At 41.6% G+C, this 16,895-nt stretch overlaps 1 protein-coding gene across 1 annotated transcript in view; it reads left to right on the top strand.

The window, feature by feature from the left end:
• Positions 1-1,557: 1,557 nt before the first annotated feature.
• The window catches only part of CIP2A (cellular inhibitor of PP2A), a gene marked incomplete at its 5' end in the record, with an annotated part of 31,818 nt that continues 16,480 nt past the window's right edge, over positions 1,558-16,895 (top strand). The window contains 11 exons of the mRNA XM_080359196.1: positions 1,558-1,659; positions 3,149-3,296; positions 4,394-4,506; positions 10,781-10,875; positions 11,516-11,612; positions 11,897-12,019; positions 12,175-12,320; positions 13,029-13,104; positions 14,322-14,549; positions 15,046-15,200; positions 16,047-16,193. Of these exons, the coding sequence (XP_080215322.1) occupies positions 1,558-1,659; positions 3,149-3,296; positions 4,394-4,506; positions 10,781-10,875; positions 11,516-11,612; positions 11,897-12,019; positions 12,175-12,320; positions 13,029-13,104; positions 14,322-14,549; positions 15,046-15,200; positions 16,047-16,193 (1,430 nt within the window). The remainder of the gene's footprint in view (positions 1,660-3,148; positions 3,297-4,393; positions 4,507-10,780; positions 10,876-11,515; positions 11,613-11,896; positions 12,020-12,174; positions 12,321-13,028; positions 13,105-14,321; positions 14,550-15,045; positions 15,201-16,046; positions 16,194-16,895) is intronic.

Below are 16,895 nucleotides of genomic sequence, written 5' to 3'. Positions count from 1 at the left end.
GAGGATGAAATCCAGCAGCGCTCCTCTCCTAGTTGGCTCATCCACCATTTGCATCAGGAAGTTATCATCAATGCACTGGAGGAACCTCCTGGACTGTGTCTGACTGAGTTCCAGCAAACATCAGGGTAGTTAAAATCCCCCACGACAACAAGGGCCTGTAATCCTTAATGTAAAACAAAGTCTCTTCAAACTAATCCTAGAATGCAAACTGATTGCTCTATTTTCAAAAAAGTTAATCTAGAGGGAAGGGCAGCCAAAGAGCCAAGAATCCATACTTTATATAGATTGATAAGGGCAAGGGTTTTGTTTGAATGAGATGAAAGAATTATGTAAACTGAGGCAGGTGTCAGGCAGTCTGTAAACCCTGCGGTACCCAAGCAATGGGGAACAGGGGAGGGAATCTGTGGCTAGAGTAATACAAGCAGGGGATTTTTGCCCTATTGTATGTGCTGATCATTAGGTAGGACACCCAGTTTTGCAAAATTGTTAATAAAATATGCTTTACTGAAAGATCCTACCTGAGCTTGTTATATTAGCTAAGTAATTGTTTCCTACATGTATTTATTTTGGCGGGGGGGCAGGTGGGGTTGTAGCGGGGCTGGAGGTGGTGTGCAGACGGGGAGGAAGCGGGGAATAACGGGGACGAGAGGCTGTTGTTTGTGTGTGGAAGGAGCATTTGGGGCTGTGAGGCGGGCGGTGTCGCTGTGGCGTGGCGGTGGGAGGCAGCGCGTCGGTGGGTGCCCCCGGAGGCGGGTGGGCGGGCGCGCAGAGCGGTGTGAGGCCCGTAGGGGGCGCCGTGCGTTCTCCGGCCGCGGGACCTCGCTACGGGAGCGGCCAGGTCGCCGGACCCGAGGTGTGGAGGCTGCCCGGTTCGATCCCCGGTTTTCCCCGCGCACCTGCCTCGCTCTGTCGCTCTCGCCTCAGCCCGACCTGGCCCGGCACCGCACGCCCAAAGCCCTTTGCCTTTCCTCCTTGGGGCTCAGGAGCCTGCACTGGCTGCCGCCCGCTTGGCCCTCTGGCTCTTGCCTCCTCGGCCCCCGGCAGACACGCAGCCAGGGACACCCAGGCAGCACAGCAGGAGGGGAGCCTACCTGCTGCCCGCCCGCCCACCGCAAATCGTGCATGCGCTAGGAAAGGCTGACCTGGATCTGGAAGGCAGCAGCAAGGAAGAGCAGCGCTCCGGGCACATGCGGAATCCCACAGCATCCTCACTCCTGAAGTTGCCTGCCCGAGGTGGGGGCTGGAAGAAGGTCATGTATTACCTCGCCCACCTGAGCCCTGAAGCCGCAGGCGCCCACCGAAGTGGATGCACATCCTGGATTTTTTCTCACGTGTTAAAGCAGCAGCTCCTGGTCCGCAGCCCAGACGCGCGGCTCCGGTTGCCGAGCGACATCGGCCGGGGCTCCTCCCCCGCAGCCGCACGGCGCCGCGGCCTCTCCCGTCAGCCCCGCGGGCTCCGGCCGCGGCCTCTCAGTGGCTGCTCCCTTCAAAATGGCGGCGGCGGGAAATCCGAGCGGTGTTTGTGGCTGCCTGGTCTGAGAGCGGGGCCCAGGCGCCATGGATGCCTCGGGCTGTATGAAGTCCCTGCTCCTGGCAGCCACGCAGTACCGGACGGCCAAGACCCCGCCTAATGCGGCGCTGCTGCAGCGCGGCCTGGAGGTGAGAGCGGCGCCGGGTCGGGGCTCCCGCGCGGGAGCGGGGCGGGGCGGCCGGGCCTGTTTGTGTGGCCGTGGTGTCCCTTCGGGCCTGTGGGCACGGGTGGCTTTTTTCGGGTCCCGGCCTCGACTGGCTTCTTTCCGGCGTCCCCGCCCTGGGCGACCGCAGCGCGGGCTCTGGAGCCGCCGGGGTCCCGGCCCACTCTGCCCCGCCGCTGGCCGCAGGCGCCCGGGGCTGCGGGCCCGGCGTGGCCCGCGGCCTCCCCTGGAGCTCAGCGCCTGGAGATGGGGACGCTCGCCCGCTGCCCGGCTGGCAGGGGAGCTGGGGGCCGCTTCAGTGTTCAGCCACATCTCCGGACTACGACTGTGTACTCCGTTATAGTGGTTTACGCTGTTTGCGTGTGCTCACGGAAACGTGCAGCATGTTTACATGGACGCAGGTGAAGCACATAGTGTGCCCTTTGGGGGACTTTTTTAATATTCCTGGTAATTCTGAGCCTCGAGGATCGTTTACTTCCACAACTTTAAAAATGCGGTTTGATGGGTGAGCTTGTCTTGTATCAGGTGTTTGCCAGTTTCATGCAACACATAATGAAAGGGGTTTGCTGCTGAGGGGGTCTGAGCTCCAGGTAGAGCCTTGTGCACAACCTTGGCCTGGGGACCATGCTGTGGTGAGAGATTGACACGTTGACTGAATTGCTTAATCTGCCAGGTACCTAGCTCAAATACAGGTTTACTTGTTAATTGCTCAAACATTAATACAAAAGTTAGTGTTCAGCTGAACTTTCTCCTGTATCTATTGCAAAGAGATATACAGGGATATGCAAAACCAACATTATGTTCCTCAATTATTCGAGTGTAACTTGTGCCTGCCTGTACTGATGGGCAGATGCATCATTTTCAGCACCTTTTTATAGAGGCTTCCTTGAACTCAGGTTCTATTTTCTTGTCTCAAGCACAGAGTACTCTGAAAGCTCCTGTTACAGCCTGTCCTTCATGCACCTTTGGGTTCCTGTCTGTGTCTGTGGAAAGCAGTCTGTTGGGCTGAGCTGAAGGCTGATTATTAAATGTTTGTGTTGAGAAATCTGTTTGGTGGTTCTTTCAAAATAAACCCTATCATTTATCTATGCTAAATGTAGGAAGAGTAACCTGATATTAATTCTCTTCAGTATGTGAAGAAATACGAACTGTTCCTCTGCTAGAGCTATGAAATTAAGAAGAATGCTGTTACTATGGATGCTGTCAGCATGCAAGCAAAGGCAGCTCCAATGTGTTATAAATGATCACAATGTAAACTTGGTACTCTCCAAGATAAAGGGAAATGCATCCATGGGAATGAAAGCCAGATTTTTTTCAATTTTTTCCAGTGAATGTCCTTTTAGAGTGGTGTTTAACATCCTCAATTTGTCAAATAGGGCAAAACCTGTGCTTTGATGTTTTTTGTTAAATGCTTTACTGCAGTTGAGTAATTAAGGTTATTTTTCTCCCTTTAGGTTATCTCTGGACTGAAGCTTACACGACTATTTGCTTCAAACCAGATTCTACCAAGTGAATGTCTCAGTTGCCTGGTAGAACTCCTTGACGATGCCAATACAAATCCATCTCTCACCTTGTCTGTGGTTACTTTTCTATCACAGCTGGGTAAGGTTTGCATCTGAACTTTTTATCTTTGGTCTGGGAAGGGGAGGGCGAGACAGATGCTGATTCTGTGGCATGGATGATGAACCTCTTGGAAAAAGCACAAGGTGAGACAGAGGCAATGTTTGTAGTGGAGTGCTTGTTCTGAGCCAACTGGCAGTATGTACAAGGCCAGATAAGATTTTGAGTCATTGTGAGAAGCAGATTTTAAGTCATATCTGTGAAATGGCGATGATCATGCTTTTCAGAATTTGCTTCCTTGATTTTTGGAGCTTGAAGAGACTACCTTTTTTAATGAAACGGATAAACCTGCCTAGGGTATGCAAAGAGAGGGAGAAGCCATGTTACATCAACAACTGTCATCACCTCAGTTACCTCTCCCATTGGAGTGTTTGCTGGGCAGCAGTTTGGGCTCTCCAGTGGCCTGGTCTTGTGTGCATCAAATTTCCAAACTACAAAATATGTTCTATTGCTTCTAACTTGTTTCTTGAGGTGCATTATTTCTGCATTTCACAGGACTGGGACTTCATTGTTCAGGGAGCTCTGTGCTCACCATAACCTATGTATGTAGGCTACCTATATAAGGAAAAAACTTATCCCTTCCCTACTTAGTTTCTCATCACATATGAGTAATTATTCAAGATTTGAGTCCTTCATCATAATCTCTTGTTTATCTCGTTTGGTTCCTGGAGTTTTTAGCCTCTTTAAGCTTCCTTGTAGGTTTTTGAAACAGTTACTGTAAAATTATATTGGTTGCTGGGGTGTGAAACTACCTTTTCTAACCTGTTGGGTCTGGAAAACGTTAAGGATTAGTCCCTCTCCAACTGATCTGTTGCTTTACCTGTCATCCTTGTTTGCTGCATCTTTTCCAGGACTGCCTAAGCAGAACTGGCTTTTTAATTTAACTCTTGCTAAATAACCCTCTCAAGGTATCAGTTTTAGTCCACTTGCCCACCACAGTGTGAAGCAAGAAATGGAGAGAATTTATTTCAAGCTTTTAAAGCTTAAATATACATGAAAAACTGCTCAAAGACTTTGGCTTCTGCTTAGATTGGTCGCTATTAGACAGGGTTATTTTGTTAATAATTCTTAAATACCAGCTTTAGACAATGAGACTAGAGAAGCTCTTCAGGATACCTACAATCTGACCAGTGTGCTGGCAGGCGTGGTTCATCGAAGCTCTACGAATCCCAGTGACCCAGTTGTATTACAGGTAAGAGGAACTAACACTTAATTAAATTTGTCTACTCTTATATAGTATCTATTATACCACATGCATGTAATAATTCTTTTGAAGCTCGATCTAAAATAGAGTGTTGGTCTTAGCTGTGTATCTTGTTTGCTGTATGACGCTTGTATGACAGGACTTTAACTTGCATAGAGTTCTTTGTATTCTCTCTTTAATCTTGCTTGTGCTTCTTGCCTACTCTAATTGAAACAAAGCAAAAAACTGAACATAACAAAAGCAAACCAACAAAACTAACCCAACATAAGAAAACCAATCAAACAAAACCCCCTCTTTTTGAAGTTATTTCAAGAAATCACTGCTTTAGAGCTTGGGAAGTTATTTTCCAGCTGAGGTATTTTGTTATTTCTTCTACTGTTTGTAACAAAAGCTTGGAGATGCTTTTGTCTAATCAATTCTTTGACAGGCAGTTGTGAAGGAGTGAAATGAGAGCCGTGGCTGCCAGTCCTCATGGAAGGTCTGTAGGGCACATGTGCCTCCTGCTCTCTGTTCAGTGCTGTCTGCCAGTGAGTACAAGGGGCTGTGCCAGTGGAAGCTGACTTGTAGGAGCCCAGTGCAGACATTATTGTTGTGCGTTTAAATTATTTTTTGTGAACACTTAATATCTCACAGCCTGACTTTACCAACGTTAAGATGTCCTTTCTGTGCATTACACACAGAATCACAGAATGTTAGGGATTGGAAGGGACCTGAAAAGATCATCTAGTTCAATCCCCCTGCCAGAGCAGGAACGCCTAGATGAGGTTACACAGGAAGGTGTCCACGTGGGTTTTGAATGTCGGCAGAGTAAGGTTGGGCAAAACTTTTTTTTTAATATGCACAGGTTTTCTCATATGGATTTTCCCCAATATTGTATATTATCCTTGCAATCTTTGTTATAGGCATGGATGCTTCTTTTTCTTCTCTTATGCATTAAAATGGTTGATGTATTTGGAGTCAATAGAGTCAATCTCCCTAAAGAACATGGTCTTCCTTTTATGTAGGAAGGAATTCTTTGCCAAGCTCTATCTCCACAAATTAGAAAAATTCCTGAGGGTAATTTCAAAGGAATGTTGGTAGCCCTAGATACATTTGGACTGGTATAATTACACCAAAAACTCTGTTTGGGATATACAGATGATGAAGTGTTTACCACTTGCATGAGAGAGAGAAGTTTTTTCCTGAATAATTGAAATATAGACAGAAATCCATTTTTACTGATCCTAGTAACTCAATTTCTTGAGGTTCCAAACCTCCTTGTGGTAGGTCTACAACCCAGCTGTCCCAATTATCTGTCACATTTTTACCACCAACCAATTGTTACTTGTTTCCAGGTATAGGCCAGGTATCTAGTGGAACACCAACCAAACATGTTGCAATAGGATTGCTCGGAGGTGCAGTAGCTAAACAGATTGAGTCTTAACCCGTCATGTTGGCTAAAGTTATCCAAATGTTAGTCTTTGGCTGAGAAGAAAGCCAAAAAGCATTGCTTATGTTTAGCACTATTAGAGTAATGCCTACTACGCATTGCAAAATCCATAACGTCATTGAACTCTGTATGAATAATCAAAGCAGTAATATTATCCCAATAGATTAGAACTAGTCAGTCTTGATTTTCACCCTCTATGTTATTAACTGTATGTAAGGTATCTAATCAGTTTCACCACTAGATGACGCTGCTTCTGCTTCTCGCTTCACGTTGCTGTTTCTAACTTCTGTGCTCTGAGCAGTGTTTTCTAGCCAGGGTTTGATCCACTTTGCTGGAACCCAGCTCAATCCTGATCCTGTAACAACACAGGCGTATCTCTGTCCCCATGTTACCAAGTTCCATGGACCTTTCCGTTGTCCTGTAACTCAATTTTTTACCCAAACTTTTGCTTGTCCCTTTTTGACTTGCTCTAAACCTTCTGTTAAACCTGCACCCTGAGTTACCATGGGTAACCTTTTCTCCCCTGGGTAGCCTAAGATAGTTCATAACATATATCATTTGTTGTAATCACTCTCGAGATGCTAGGCCAGCCTTCCCCTTTTTTTGTTTTTGCAACAGCTGTTGTAAGGTGTGGTGTGTACGTTCCACAATAGCTTGCCCCATTGGTTGATGCAGTGTCCCTGTCGTGTGGGTAACACCCCATAAGGATAAAAATTGATTAGTAGCCCGAGCAATATAGCCAGGACCATTATCTGTTTTAATTTCTTTTGGGATACCAAGAGCTGCAAAAGCTGCCCTTAAGTGTTTTTTGAACGGGTTTGCTAGACTCTCCTGCCTGAGCAGTAGCCCACATAACATGAGAAAAGGCATCAACTGAAACATAAACATACTTGAGACATCTGAATTCTGCGAAATGTGTGACACCCATTTACCATACTTCTAAAGGCCCAAGACCCTGCAGGTTAACACATCCTGAAAATCCACCAGAGTGATTTTGACAATCAGCACAGGACAAAACAATGTTTCCTGCATCAATCTCAGGGATATGAAATTGTTTCTGTAAAATGCTAGCTGACTGATGGAAAAAAATCATGTGAGCGACGAGCTTGAGCAAACCTGTCTATAGAAGGACCTGTCCAAGCAGGTGCAACTAATTTATCTGTGTGTTGATTACTTTCAGCTAAGCTACTAGCAATTCCTGTATGACTTCTGATATGAGTGATAAAATAACAATATGTTTATAGTCTGTACTGTAGTAAAGTGTCAACATTCTTCAAAATTGCTCTTTCTAACCGCAATACAACCCCTACAACATACAGTGAATCGCGTACTACATTTACAGGTTGTTTATCCCATATCTTAAAGACTTGAATTACTGCTTGTAGTTCTAAGAGTTGAACTGAACTCTCTAGATCAGTTAGCACATGATCCTTCCATTCTCCCTTTTTCTGTCATGTTATTGCAACTTTCTGTGAATGTCCTCCTGCATTTGTAAAAACAATGATACCTCTTACTAGATTCATAGACAAAAGAGGCATCTGTTCTATTTGAAATGTCGGTAACCGCCCCATAAACCTATGTGGAGGGTAATGCACTCAAATTGGTCCTGAGTAATCTAACACTGCAGACTGTAAAGCTATAGAATTCTGTAATGCCCGTTGCAAATATTCAGCTGACAAAGGTATGACTACATAATCTGGTTCTTTTCTGCTTATTTCCACTCTACAGGAGTGACCTTTTATTATCAATTGCACAAATGTTTCTATTCTGATAACTACTGATCGTTTGGGTTGAATTGAGAGAAATAGCCATTCCAAAATTCTGAGTGGGTCAGATTCTTTTGTCCACTGCATGATCAAAGCAAAAGGATGTGCAGAGTTATTAATAATCATTAATCCTATTTCTTGTTCTGGATCCCATCTGCATGTATAATGATTGGAAATTTTTTGCATAGTGTTCACTAATGCTTGCTGTACTTCAGCATTTGCTGAACATGGAGCATTGACCCCACCTCCTCCCTGCAGTAATTTAGCAATTGGCAGTAAATCATCATTTGTAATACCATAACAGGTATGAATCCAGTTCAAATCAACCATCATTTTTTGAACATCATTTAGGGTTTGAATGTCAGTCCTGATAGTAAATTTTTGCGGATGAACTGTAGCCTTAGTAATTTCCCAACCCAAGTATTTTCAAGGCTGTGTGTATTGAATTTTTTCTGGTGCAATTTTTATACCTTTGGTCCCTAGCTCTTCTTCTAATTCTGCAACTATCAATTCAATTTGTAGCTATTTCCAGCAATCAAAATACCATCCATGTAATGATATATGATCAAGTCTCTGTGTTTGTCACAGAGGCACCAACGCCCAAGCAACATATGATTGGCACATAGTAGGTGAATTTTTCATGCCCTGGGGTAAATCAACCCAATGACATCTTTTCATAGGTTCTTGCTTATTGATTGATCGAACTGAAAAAGCAAATTGTTCATAATCATCCTCATGTAATGGAATTGTAAAGAAACAGTCTTTCAGATCTATTACTAACACATCCCACTCCTGTGGAATCATGTTAGGGGATGGTAAGCCAGGCTGTAGTGTTTCCACGTTCTTTTACCGATTTCCTCGCCTCCTTAACTATTTCCCAGGGAAAAGAAGCCCAGTAATTAGGTTTCTGTTTCCTGTCATTCCATGTACCCCCCAGTGTTACTGGATATGCAGACAGTAAAACTTCCCCCTCAAGCAATGCATTTTTTATAACACCCTGCCACCTCATGGTAGGATTACCTCCCACAGCTCCTGTACCTCCCACTGCCCCACTAGAATGCTTATCAGAAATGTTCTGTTCCAATCTATGTATTATCATGTCTTCTCTGTTCATTTGATCTTCTAAATAAGCTTGTTGAATCTGTTGTTGTATCTCCAAATTTTCCAGTTTCCAAATAAGCTCTTGGGCCCATTTAGGCTCATCAGGAAACCCAGGATGAACTGGAGGTTCAGGAGTAGGTGATGTAGGCAGCGGAAAAGGAGGATAAAATAGTTTCTTCTTCATCAAGTCGGTCGGTGCATTTTGATCAATTTCCATGTCCTCAGTACACTGGCTCTGTTTTTTCAATGATTCTTCTTCCAGGGGAGATGCAGACTGTTCCTCTATCGGCACTTCCTCTGGGAGTGAATGCTTTGTTGGATCACGAGCAAAAACTTGCAACTTAATTGGTATTTGAGCTGGAAATACCTGTTTTGAGTCACTAAGGCTCGTAACAGTCTTTTCTTCTTTTGTAGGACTTAATGCCGAGAATGCGCCTTGTGTAACAGTCTTTTTGGCTTTTAACTGCTTCAATGTAGTGATTATCAGTTGCCAGGTGGTTACAAGACCAAGAATATATTTTTCACCGCGACTGATCGCCTCCCACAATGCAGTTCCCACTTTTTCCCAAGTCTCTATTTGAAAAGCTCCTGACAGATCGGCAGGAAATCCATTGTCCCTGCACCAAATTAATAGTCTTTTGAGGTTACTCTCCTCACCTTTCACCCCTCTCCTAGAGAGGATATGCAAGAGGAGCCGCAGTATTGCTTCTTCTTTAGATATATTCTGCCTCTTCTCCTCTTGCCCCCGGCTGCTCACCTCTTTGGGTGTCTGTTGCAATGATGTTGGATCCTCTATTCCTCCTCTGTCGCTTCTGCAGCAATCATTTGGGAGGCAGGCAGCCCACAGACCATGTCTCAGTCACGGTCCAGCCATGCCAACTCCAGCCAGGGCTCGTTCCTAGCAGCAGTTGCCCCTCGCTGTAAATTCTCTCACATCGGTGTCACCACTTGCGAAGGTGAAAAATCATGGACTCCACACAATCCAATGTGAATTTAAGCAAAGCCCTTTATTACTTGTTACAACTCTCCTTAAGTATCTTTTGACCTGTCCACGCGCTGTCCACGCATCAGAAGGCTGCTCGTAATTGGTCAATAACTACTGTTCGTGCACCGCAAACTAGCAGGTGATTGGATTATACGTTTCTGCACAAGCTCTAATATTAAGCAAGATGTATCTGTGCTATAGCTGACTTGCTGACTCCTTTCTTCATTAGACAGTCTTTCTTTTGTTTTACTCAAGGTTGTACAAAGTCACGTAAGACATGTAAGCGGCTCAACTCTTGTTCTCTTGCTGGACATGTAGGCCTCAGACGCCTGTTCAGTTCCATACAATGTCCATTAATTTCAAGAAAATCCCTTAAATCTCCCACACCAGGGGTGTCGAACTCATTTTCACTGTCAACCACATAAGCCTCACGGTTGTCTTCAAAGGGCCAACTGTAATTTTAGGACTGTATAAATGCAGGAGTAGTCAAATTTATACAGTCCTAAAATTACAGTTGGCCCTTTGAAGGCAACTGTGAGGCTGATGTGACCCCTCGTGAAAATGGGTTTGATACACCTGCTCTAAGCATAATTTCTGCAAGAGGTTGCAAAGCGCTTTTTGCATTTTAGTGAAACTTGTAGATCTTTCAGTAGGACAAAGCCCCTTCCTCATTGACAGAATGGAGAACTTGCTGACGAGGCAAAGGGTAGAATTGGCTGGGCTAAAAAGGTAACGCCACTGTCAAAATAAAACCTTATTCATCTGTTTGGGCTTTTAATAAGTGATGTCCTGCCACACTGATGTACTTAATGTGCTCACAGCAGCTTGTGTAATTGTTATGTTAACATCACAGGGTCTGAAAATTAATTCAGTTGTGGTGTCTTGTTATTTGTCCTGTCAGTTCCAGCTTTTGTAATTTGTAACATTCTTCAGTGAGATGCTGTAGGAAAGACACATATAAACAACTTTTTATTTCCTCAGAGTATTCAGCTGCTGCAGAGGCTAACCTACAATGTTCCCGTCTTTTGTGCTGGTTCAAACATCGATGAATTAATTTCATTTCTAATGCATCATGTGTAAGTGTGTACTTAGTTGTCTTGTCTTATGGGAAATACCTGGCTAAGTTTCTAAACTTTCTGAAGGCCATTTGCATATTGCACTAACCTGGTCTCCAGAGTGAGCTGTGGCATTTTTGCTCTGAAGTAAACAGAGATTTTTTTTCTTTGCAAAACATGTTACAGCCTGTCAAATGCAGTGGTTGTGGGACTTTCAGTGACTGGATATTAATTGCCTCTTAGCCCATCCCCATACCCCACGGAGCTGTCAGAGAAGAATCAGGGAAAAATTCATGCTTGTCATTAGGAACAGACTTAGGTTAGATTTAAATGAGTTTTGTGCAAGTGTCCTTTTAAGAGATCTAGTGACTATTAAAAGCACTTGCAATAAAGGACCTTTGATAGTACTGGTTTCTGATACCGTTTTTTTTTTACAGATGTCCTCAGTTAAAAACTGCCCACACTATGGGGATTGCAATCTGAATTTTGCTTGGCTTGGCAGAATGGTGTTTAGTTAAAAAAACAAAACCAAACCCCCGCACACTGAAACAAAATAGAGAGCCCCCCAAACACCCCACCTCCAGCCCCCAAATACTTGTAACTCATTTCTGGATGCTTTAATAAAAAGTCTTTATTTGACTTTCTGGACTTTTCTTTTAAGTCAATCCACGGAAGACGAGGTAACGATACCATGTTTAGGACTCCTGGCAAATCTCTGTCGTCACAACTTACCTGTTCAAACTAAGATAAAATCTTTGGTAAGAGTTTTGTTTTTGTGGCATGATTCTCTAGTTTGAGGACAAAAGAGAGTTACTGTGCTCTAGGGAATCACCTTTGTATTTCTTATGGCCTTTTTTGCGGGGCCAATAACTAAACAGATCCAAATAGATATCCTAGAGAACAGCTATAATTCGAATGTATTTCTAATATTGTTATTCATGAGTTGTACGGCTTATTTATACATATGTAAAAACTGTAAGGTTTGTGTTTTTGTAGAACAGAATAAAATTTGTAATACCTATGTTTCTCCTTTTTGCTTTAGAACAATGTGAAGAGTTTCTATCGCACCTTAATAAGTTTCCTGGCCCATAGTAGTTTGACTATGGTCGTGTTTGCACTTTCAGTTTTATCAAGCCTTACTTTAAATGAAGAAGTAGGAGAAAAAGTAAGTGATATTTTGAAGTTTGTTCTATTATTAAGTTGTAGGTAAAACTGATAGTCACACTGACAAAATAAAATTCTGATGCCAGGTAGTTTTAATAAGCAAGAGACCCAGTAAAGTAAGTATGTGCCTGTATGTAACTTTCTTCTTTCTTTCAGCTCTTTCATGCTCGAAATATCCATCAGACATTTCAGTTAATATTCAATATTGTTGTAAATGGAGATGGTACTTTAACAAGAAAATACTCTGTTGATCTACTCATGGATCTTCTGAAGAACCCCAAAGTTGCAGATTATCTTACCAGGTATGCCTTTACTTCATAAAAGTGTAGGGTATTTTTCCTAGGCTCTTGTTAAGTTCCTTTGCTGTATGCTATTTGTATTCTGAACCAAACATTGGAAAAAATTCCCTAGATGCTTTTTGAATGTAACTAGTTGATTACAACTGCTGTACCTAAAACTAAAGGATTCTTGCGTTACTAGTGTCACACAGAAGTGTGGATCAAAATCTGTTTTTTCATTGTCACTCAAGCAATATTGAATAATTATGTTCAGTAATTCTTTGTCTGGACAAGTATCAGTGGTCAGAAAACCTGAGCAATAGCTATCATGCCTTTTACAGGCCTGTATGTTCTTCTAGTGGAATAGTATGGTTGAAGTTGTAGTAATTTCACTGGAGGCCATTACAGAGTAGTTCTGTGGAGGGCTTGACTGGTCATTCTGCAAATTCAGTGAGCAGAATTTGAATCTAAATCTGGCAGTAAAACCAGCTGGTAAATCTTGGCTTATGTTAAGGAATTTGCTTTAATTCTTAGAACATTTTTAAAGTTTAGTCTGTGTTAAATAGAAATGACATCAAAGCTATCACTATACTTGAAGTGTTTGGGGGTAAGGAGGAGAATAGGACACTTGCATTCATCACTCCATATAAATATTTGAGTGTTGAAATTCCCTTTTTTCATGTTGTTGTGGTTTTGTTTTGTTTTGTTTTTCCTCTTCTATGTATGCTGCAGATATGAACACTTTACCTCATGCCTTGGTCAGGTGTTAGATCTTCTTCATGGAAGGGATCCTGATTCGTCATCTAAGGTATTTATACTTTTTCAGTTTAAGCATAAGAGCGTAAAACTACTAATCTAGTTCTACTTCTGTAGGTTCCTTGTATACGAGGGTTAATAATTAAATACATACTTCATGACTTATAAATGACCTATGGTGTTCACCAAGTTTGCATTTTCTAGTTCTTCAAATGGCTGACAGGTTGAATTTGTAGTAGCTGGTGTGTTGTTTTGGTGGGGTTTTTTTTGGGCCAGATTATGTGTGTCTGCTTTCAGGCAACAAGACATAAAGGCAAAAAGCCAACACGAACACTTTTTGTGCTTTAGCTAATAAGAAATTCGGGGATCTACTGAAATGCAGTGTGCGCTCCACTTCATTGGCTAAAACTTGAATTAATACTCAGACTTTGTAATGATGATCAGGGAATGATGATGCTAATTTCAAAGATTTAGGAGTAAGTTCTTTATATTAGTCGAACAACTTAATGCCATGTTGGGTTAAGCAGTTAACTGTCACATTCAGCTTTGTCTCACTGCCACCCTAAATAAATGTTGCTAGAGGCTAAAATATAAAATGTTGTGAAAATATTTGGGCTAAATACATCTGTGAAAAGAATCTTAAGCTTTTTTTATGGATGCATTTCACATAATAGTAAATGATAAATGCTGATGTTTCAGTGTTTGTGATTTTCTTGTTGTTGTTGTTATTTATTGGTTTTAATTAGAAATACATATCGATGAGGAGCTTTCCAGGGTGCTTTCCTTTGTCTCAGAGTTTGCACATGTGCATCCATTGGTGTGTCAGAATATTTTTCCTTCTAAACCTTTTTTCATTCTGAGTGTATGTGCATTTCTACTGCTTATTAGATCTGTAGCCAGCAGTCATGTGTGGGGTTTTTATTGTTTGTTTGTTTGTTGTTTGTTTGTTGTTGCTTTTTTGTTTGGGTTTTTTTGTTGGGTTTTTTTTGGTTGTTTTTTGGTTTTTGATTTGTTTTTTTTTTTTTTCTTTTAAATGAAGGAGACTAATACACAGAATGCTGGCTGTCCCAAGCGTTCATCACTCTAATGAACTGTATTTCTGCTGCTGACTTGTCTTTAAGGAGAAAAAACAATTCTTCAGAAACCTTTAAAGTGCTAAAAGGAGTTGCATAGAATTTACGTATCTTTTTAGACTTGTACTATGAGAGTTGAAATTTCTGTCTGAGTACTTGATTTAAAAGCATTTGAACTCTCATTCACTTCACACAGATCTTAGAACTGCTGCTTGCCTTCTGTTCTGTGATAGAACTGCATCATACCCTGCGGCAGGCAATACTGGAACCATCTGGCTTGCCGGTCTCTGGAAATACCAGATTTACGACTCGCTCAAAGACTTTTGAGCCATCTGTTGCATTGGTGCACTTGTCAAACCAACCATTGGAAGGCTCTGAAGACTGTTCAGTTCTAGCATTGCAATTATTCAAAGAGATTTTTGAGGTACCGAGACTGATAATTGAATTTAAAGAGCTTCTTAGCAGATAGATTTTTTTTTTTTTCAATTGATTTTTCAATTAACTGTTAACATTTGCCTTGAAAAGTTAATGTAGAAATATACCAGAAATAAAATTCTCCCTCTTCTAGAATTCCATACTTTATAAACGCACATTTCTTTTAAAGTCACGCTGCGTTTTAGAAACAAGTCTGCCTTGAAAGTTAAGTGGAAGATATGGCTGTTCATGAAGTCATGAGTCAGATACAAAGCTATCAAATAATTGCTTTCTAGGACTTGTAGAAATGAGGAAGTTTCTGCTGTTTCTGTACTCTTTGTTAAACTTCCTCCTCCAGTATGATACTTACCAGCAGTCTTAAACCTGAAATAGCAAGAGGCTGGGAAAGCTAGAAGACAGGCTGGTGGAGGAAGGGGTAGAATAGGCTTGGCTTCTTGGTTATTTAGTTTAAAATATTGACACAAATGAAAATGTGTTTATTACAGGATGTTATTAATACTGGGAACAGCACCTCAGCTGAGCACTTTGTGGATCTTCTGCTGCCTGTTCTTATTGATCATCTTCAGATGCCGGAACAGATTGTGGATGAGCTATTAGTGAAGAAAAAGTGTGAAAGAATGGTCAAGGCTATTAATGTCCTGACAAATATCCTTTTTGTTTGCCTATTGGCAATTTATTATTCCTCCAAGATGATCTGCTGTAAGATGTTAAAAGAAATATCCATCTTGGGTCACTTTGGTAGTTTTAATGACAGTAGCTGCCATTATTTTACTTAGGACTGTCATCTTCAAAGACCTTAAGTAGCTTTCTAATTGCTTTGAAATTATTGTGTAATACAGTGGTGCAGGATAAAATGTGGTGGCTATTCAACAGTATAGAAGCACTTTGCAGATCAAAGATGAAGATGAGTGTTTTCAGTTGTAATTGCAAGGGGAGTTTGGGTGGCCATCTTCTTGATCAGTATAATATTTTCATATAGTGAAGTCATATACAGCTCCCAGTCAAATATGTAAACTTACATCAGTGAAACATGGAAAATTAATGTGAAATGATACAGTTTTTCACTCCTTTTGGATTCCTGTTGTCCACAGTGTCATGTAGTAAGAAGGACGTGACTGCAGGACATAGTCCTGCATCTAAGCTGATTTCTGTTGAAAAAGTCTCTTTACTAATCCACTTCTAGAGAACTAGTTCTTGTATAAGAAACTGATTGCTCATGGCCTTTTGTTCATCATCTTTCTTTATGCCACTCATTTTATTGTGATTTCCCTTAGCTCTTGGTTTCTGCCTAAGTGTGAATTTTAATTGAAAAGTGAGGGTTACTTGGCTTGTGAGTTAAGCATTACTTCAGTAGTTGTGTTTTAATAGCACTTTTGGAGGCTCTTGTCCTTTGGTACACTAACTTTCGTGTCTTTTAGTATTAGCAGACGTTGCCTTTTGGTGCTAGTACCTAAATATAGGTATATTAAGTTTATCCTTAACTCAGTCTACTGCTCTGTAGAGATGACGTACTGAAAATGCGTGCCTCGAAGGTCCTGACTGCCAGCCAGTGCGTGTCTCTAATAGAACACCAGTTTACCTATAGTGGGATTGATACTGGGTTTGGGACAAAAGTAGTGGACTCTAAAATGTGGTAAGCACACAAATTTATCTAAAATCCAATTCTGTGAGACCTGTATGACCACTGTGATATTGTTTCAATGGAAAGTAAATTGTAGTTGGAAGTACCATTTAAATCAAACTTAGTAAGTAAAACCTAGCTTAAACATTTGGATACTGGTTTTGGTATAAGCTGGAAATCCACTTATGTGGAACAACGAACTTAAAGCTCATGCCGTAGCTCAAGCTTATCCAAGTTGAAGCTTCCCAGAACTTCCCATGGCACTTAATTTTTCATTTTGATTTTATGCAACCAGAGTTTAAAAATATCACATATTGGGAGGGGAAAGGAATTATTGCACTACAAATGGAATACACATTCTTTCAGCTCATTGTCATTAACTTGAATGTTGATATAACTAAGAGTTATATGGCCAGAACCCGGTGAAATATAATTTGACCTGTGATTAAACCCTCCTCGCTTTCAACTTGAAAGTGCCTCTTTTTTCAGTCTTCACTGTTTCCATCCTGGGCATGCTGGAGAAACTCATCAGCATGTCAAGGAATTTGGTGATCTCTCTGTGTTTGCACTGTTGCCTTGCTAGACATATTTAACTTCTTTGTGAAGGTATTTATTAATTTTTTAAAATGGATTGAATTTATTTATCAGTGCTGATCTGACAGATCTTGTTCTGCCTTTTTTGTCTTCCACTTTGATTTTCTATTTGTATGTTTA

This window comes from Nesoenas mayeri (assembly GCF_963082525.1).
Source record: "Nesoenas mayeri genome assembly, chromosome: 1".
NCBI classification, from domain to species: Eukaryota; Metazoa; Chordata; class Aves; order Columbiformes; family Columbidae; genus Nesoenas; species Nesoenas mayeri.
Note: the sequence above shows the minus strand (reverse complement) of the source record. Positions and strands in the feature narration are given on the sequence as shown.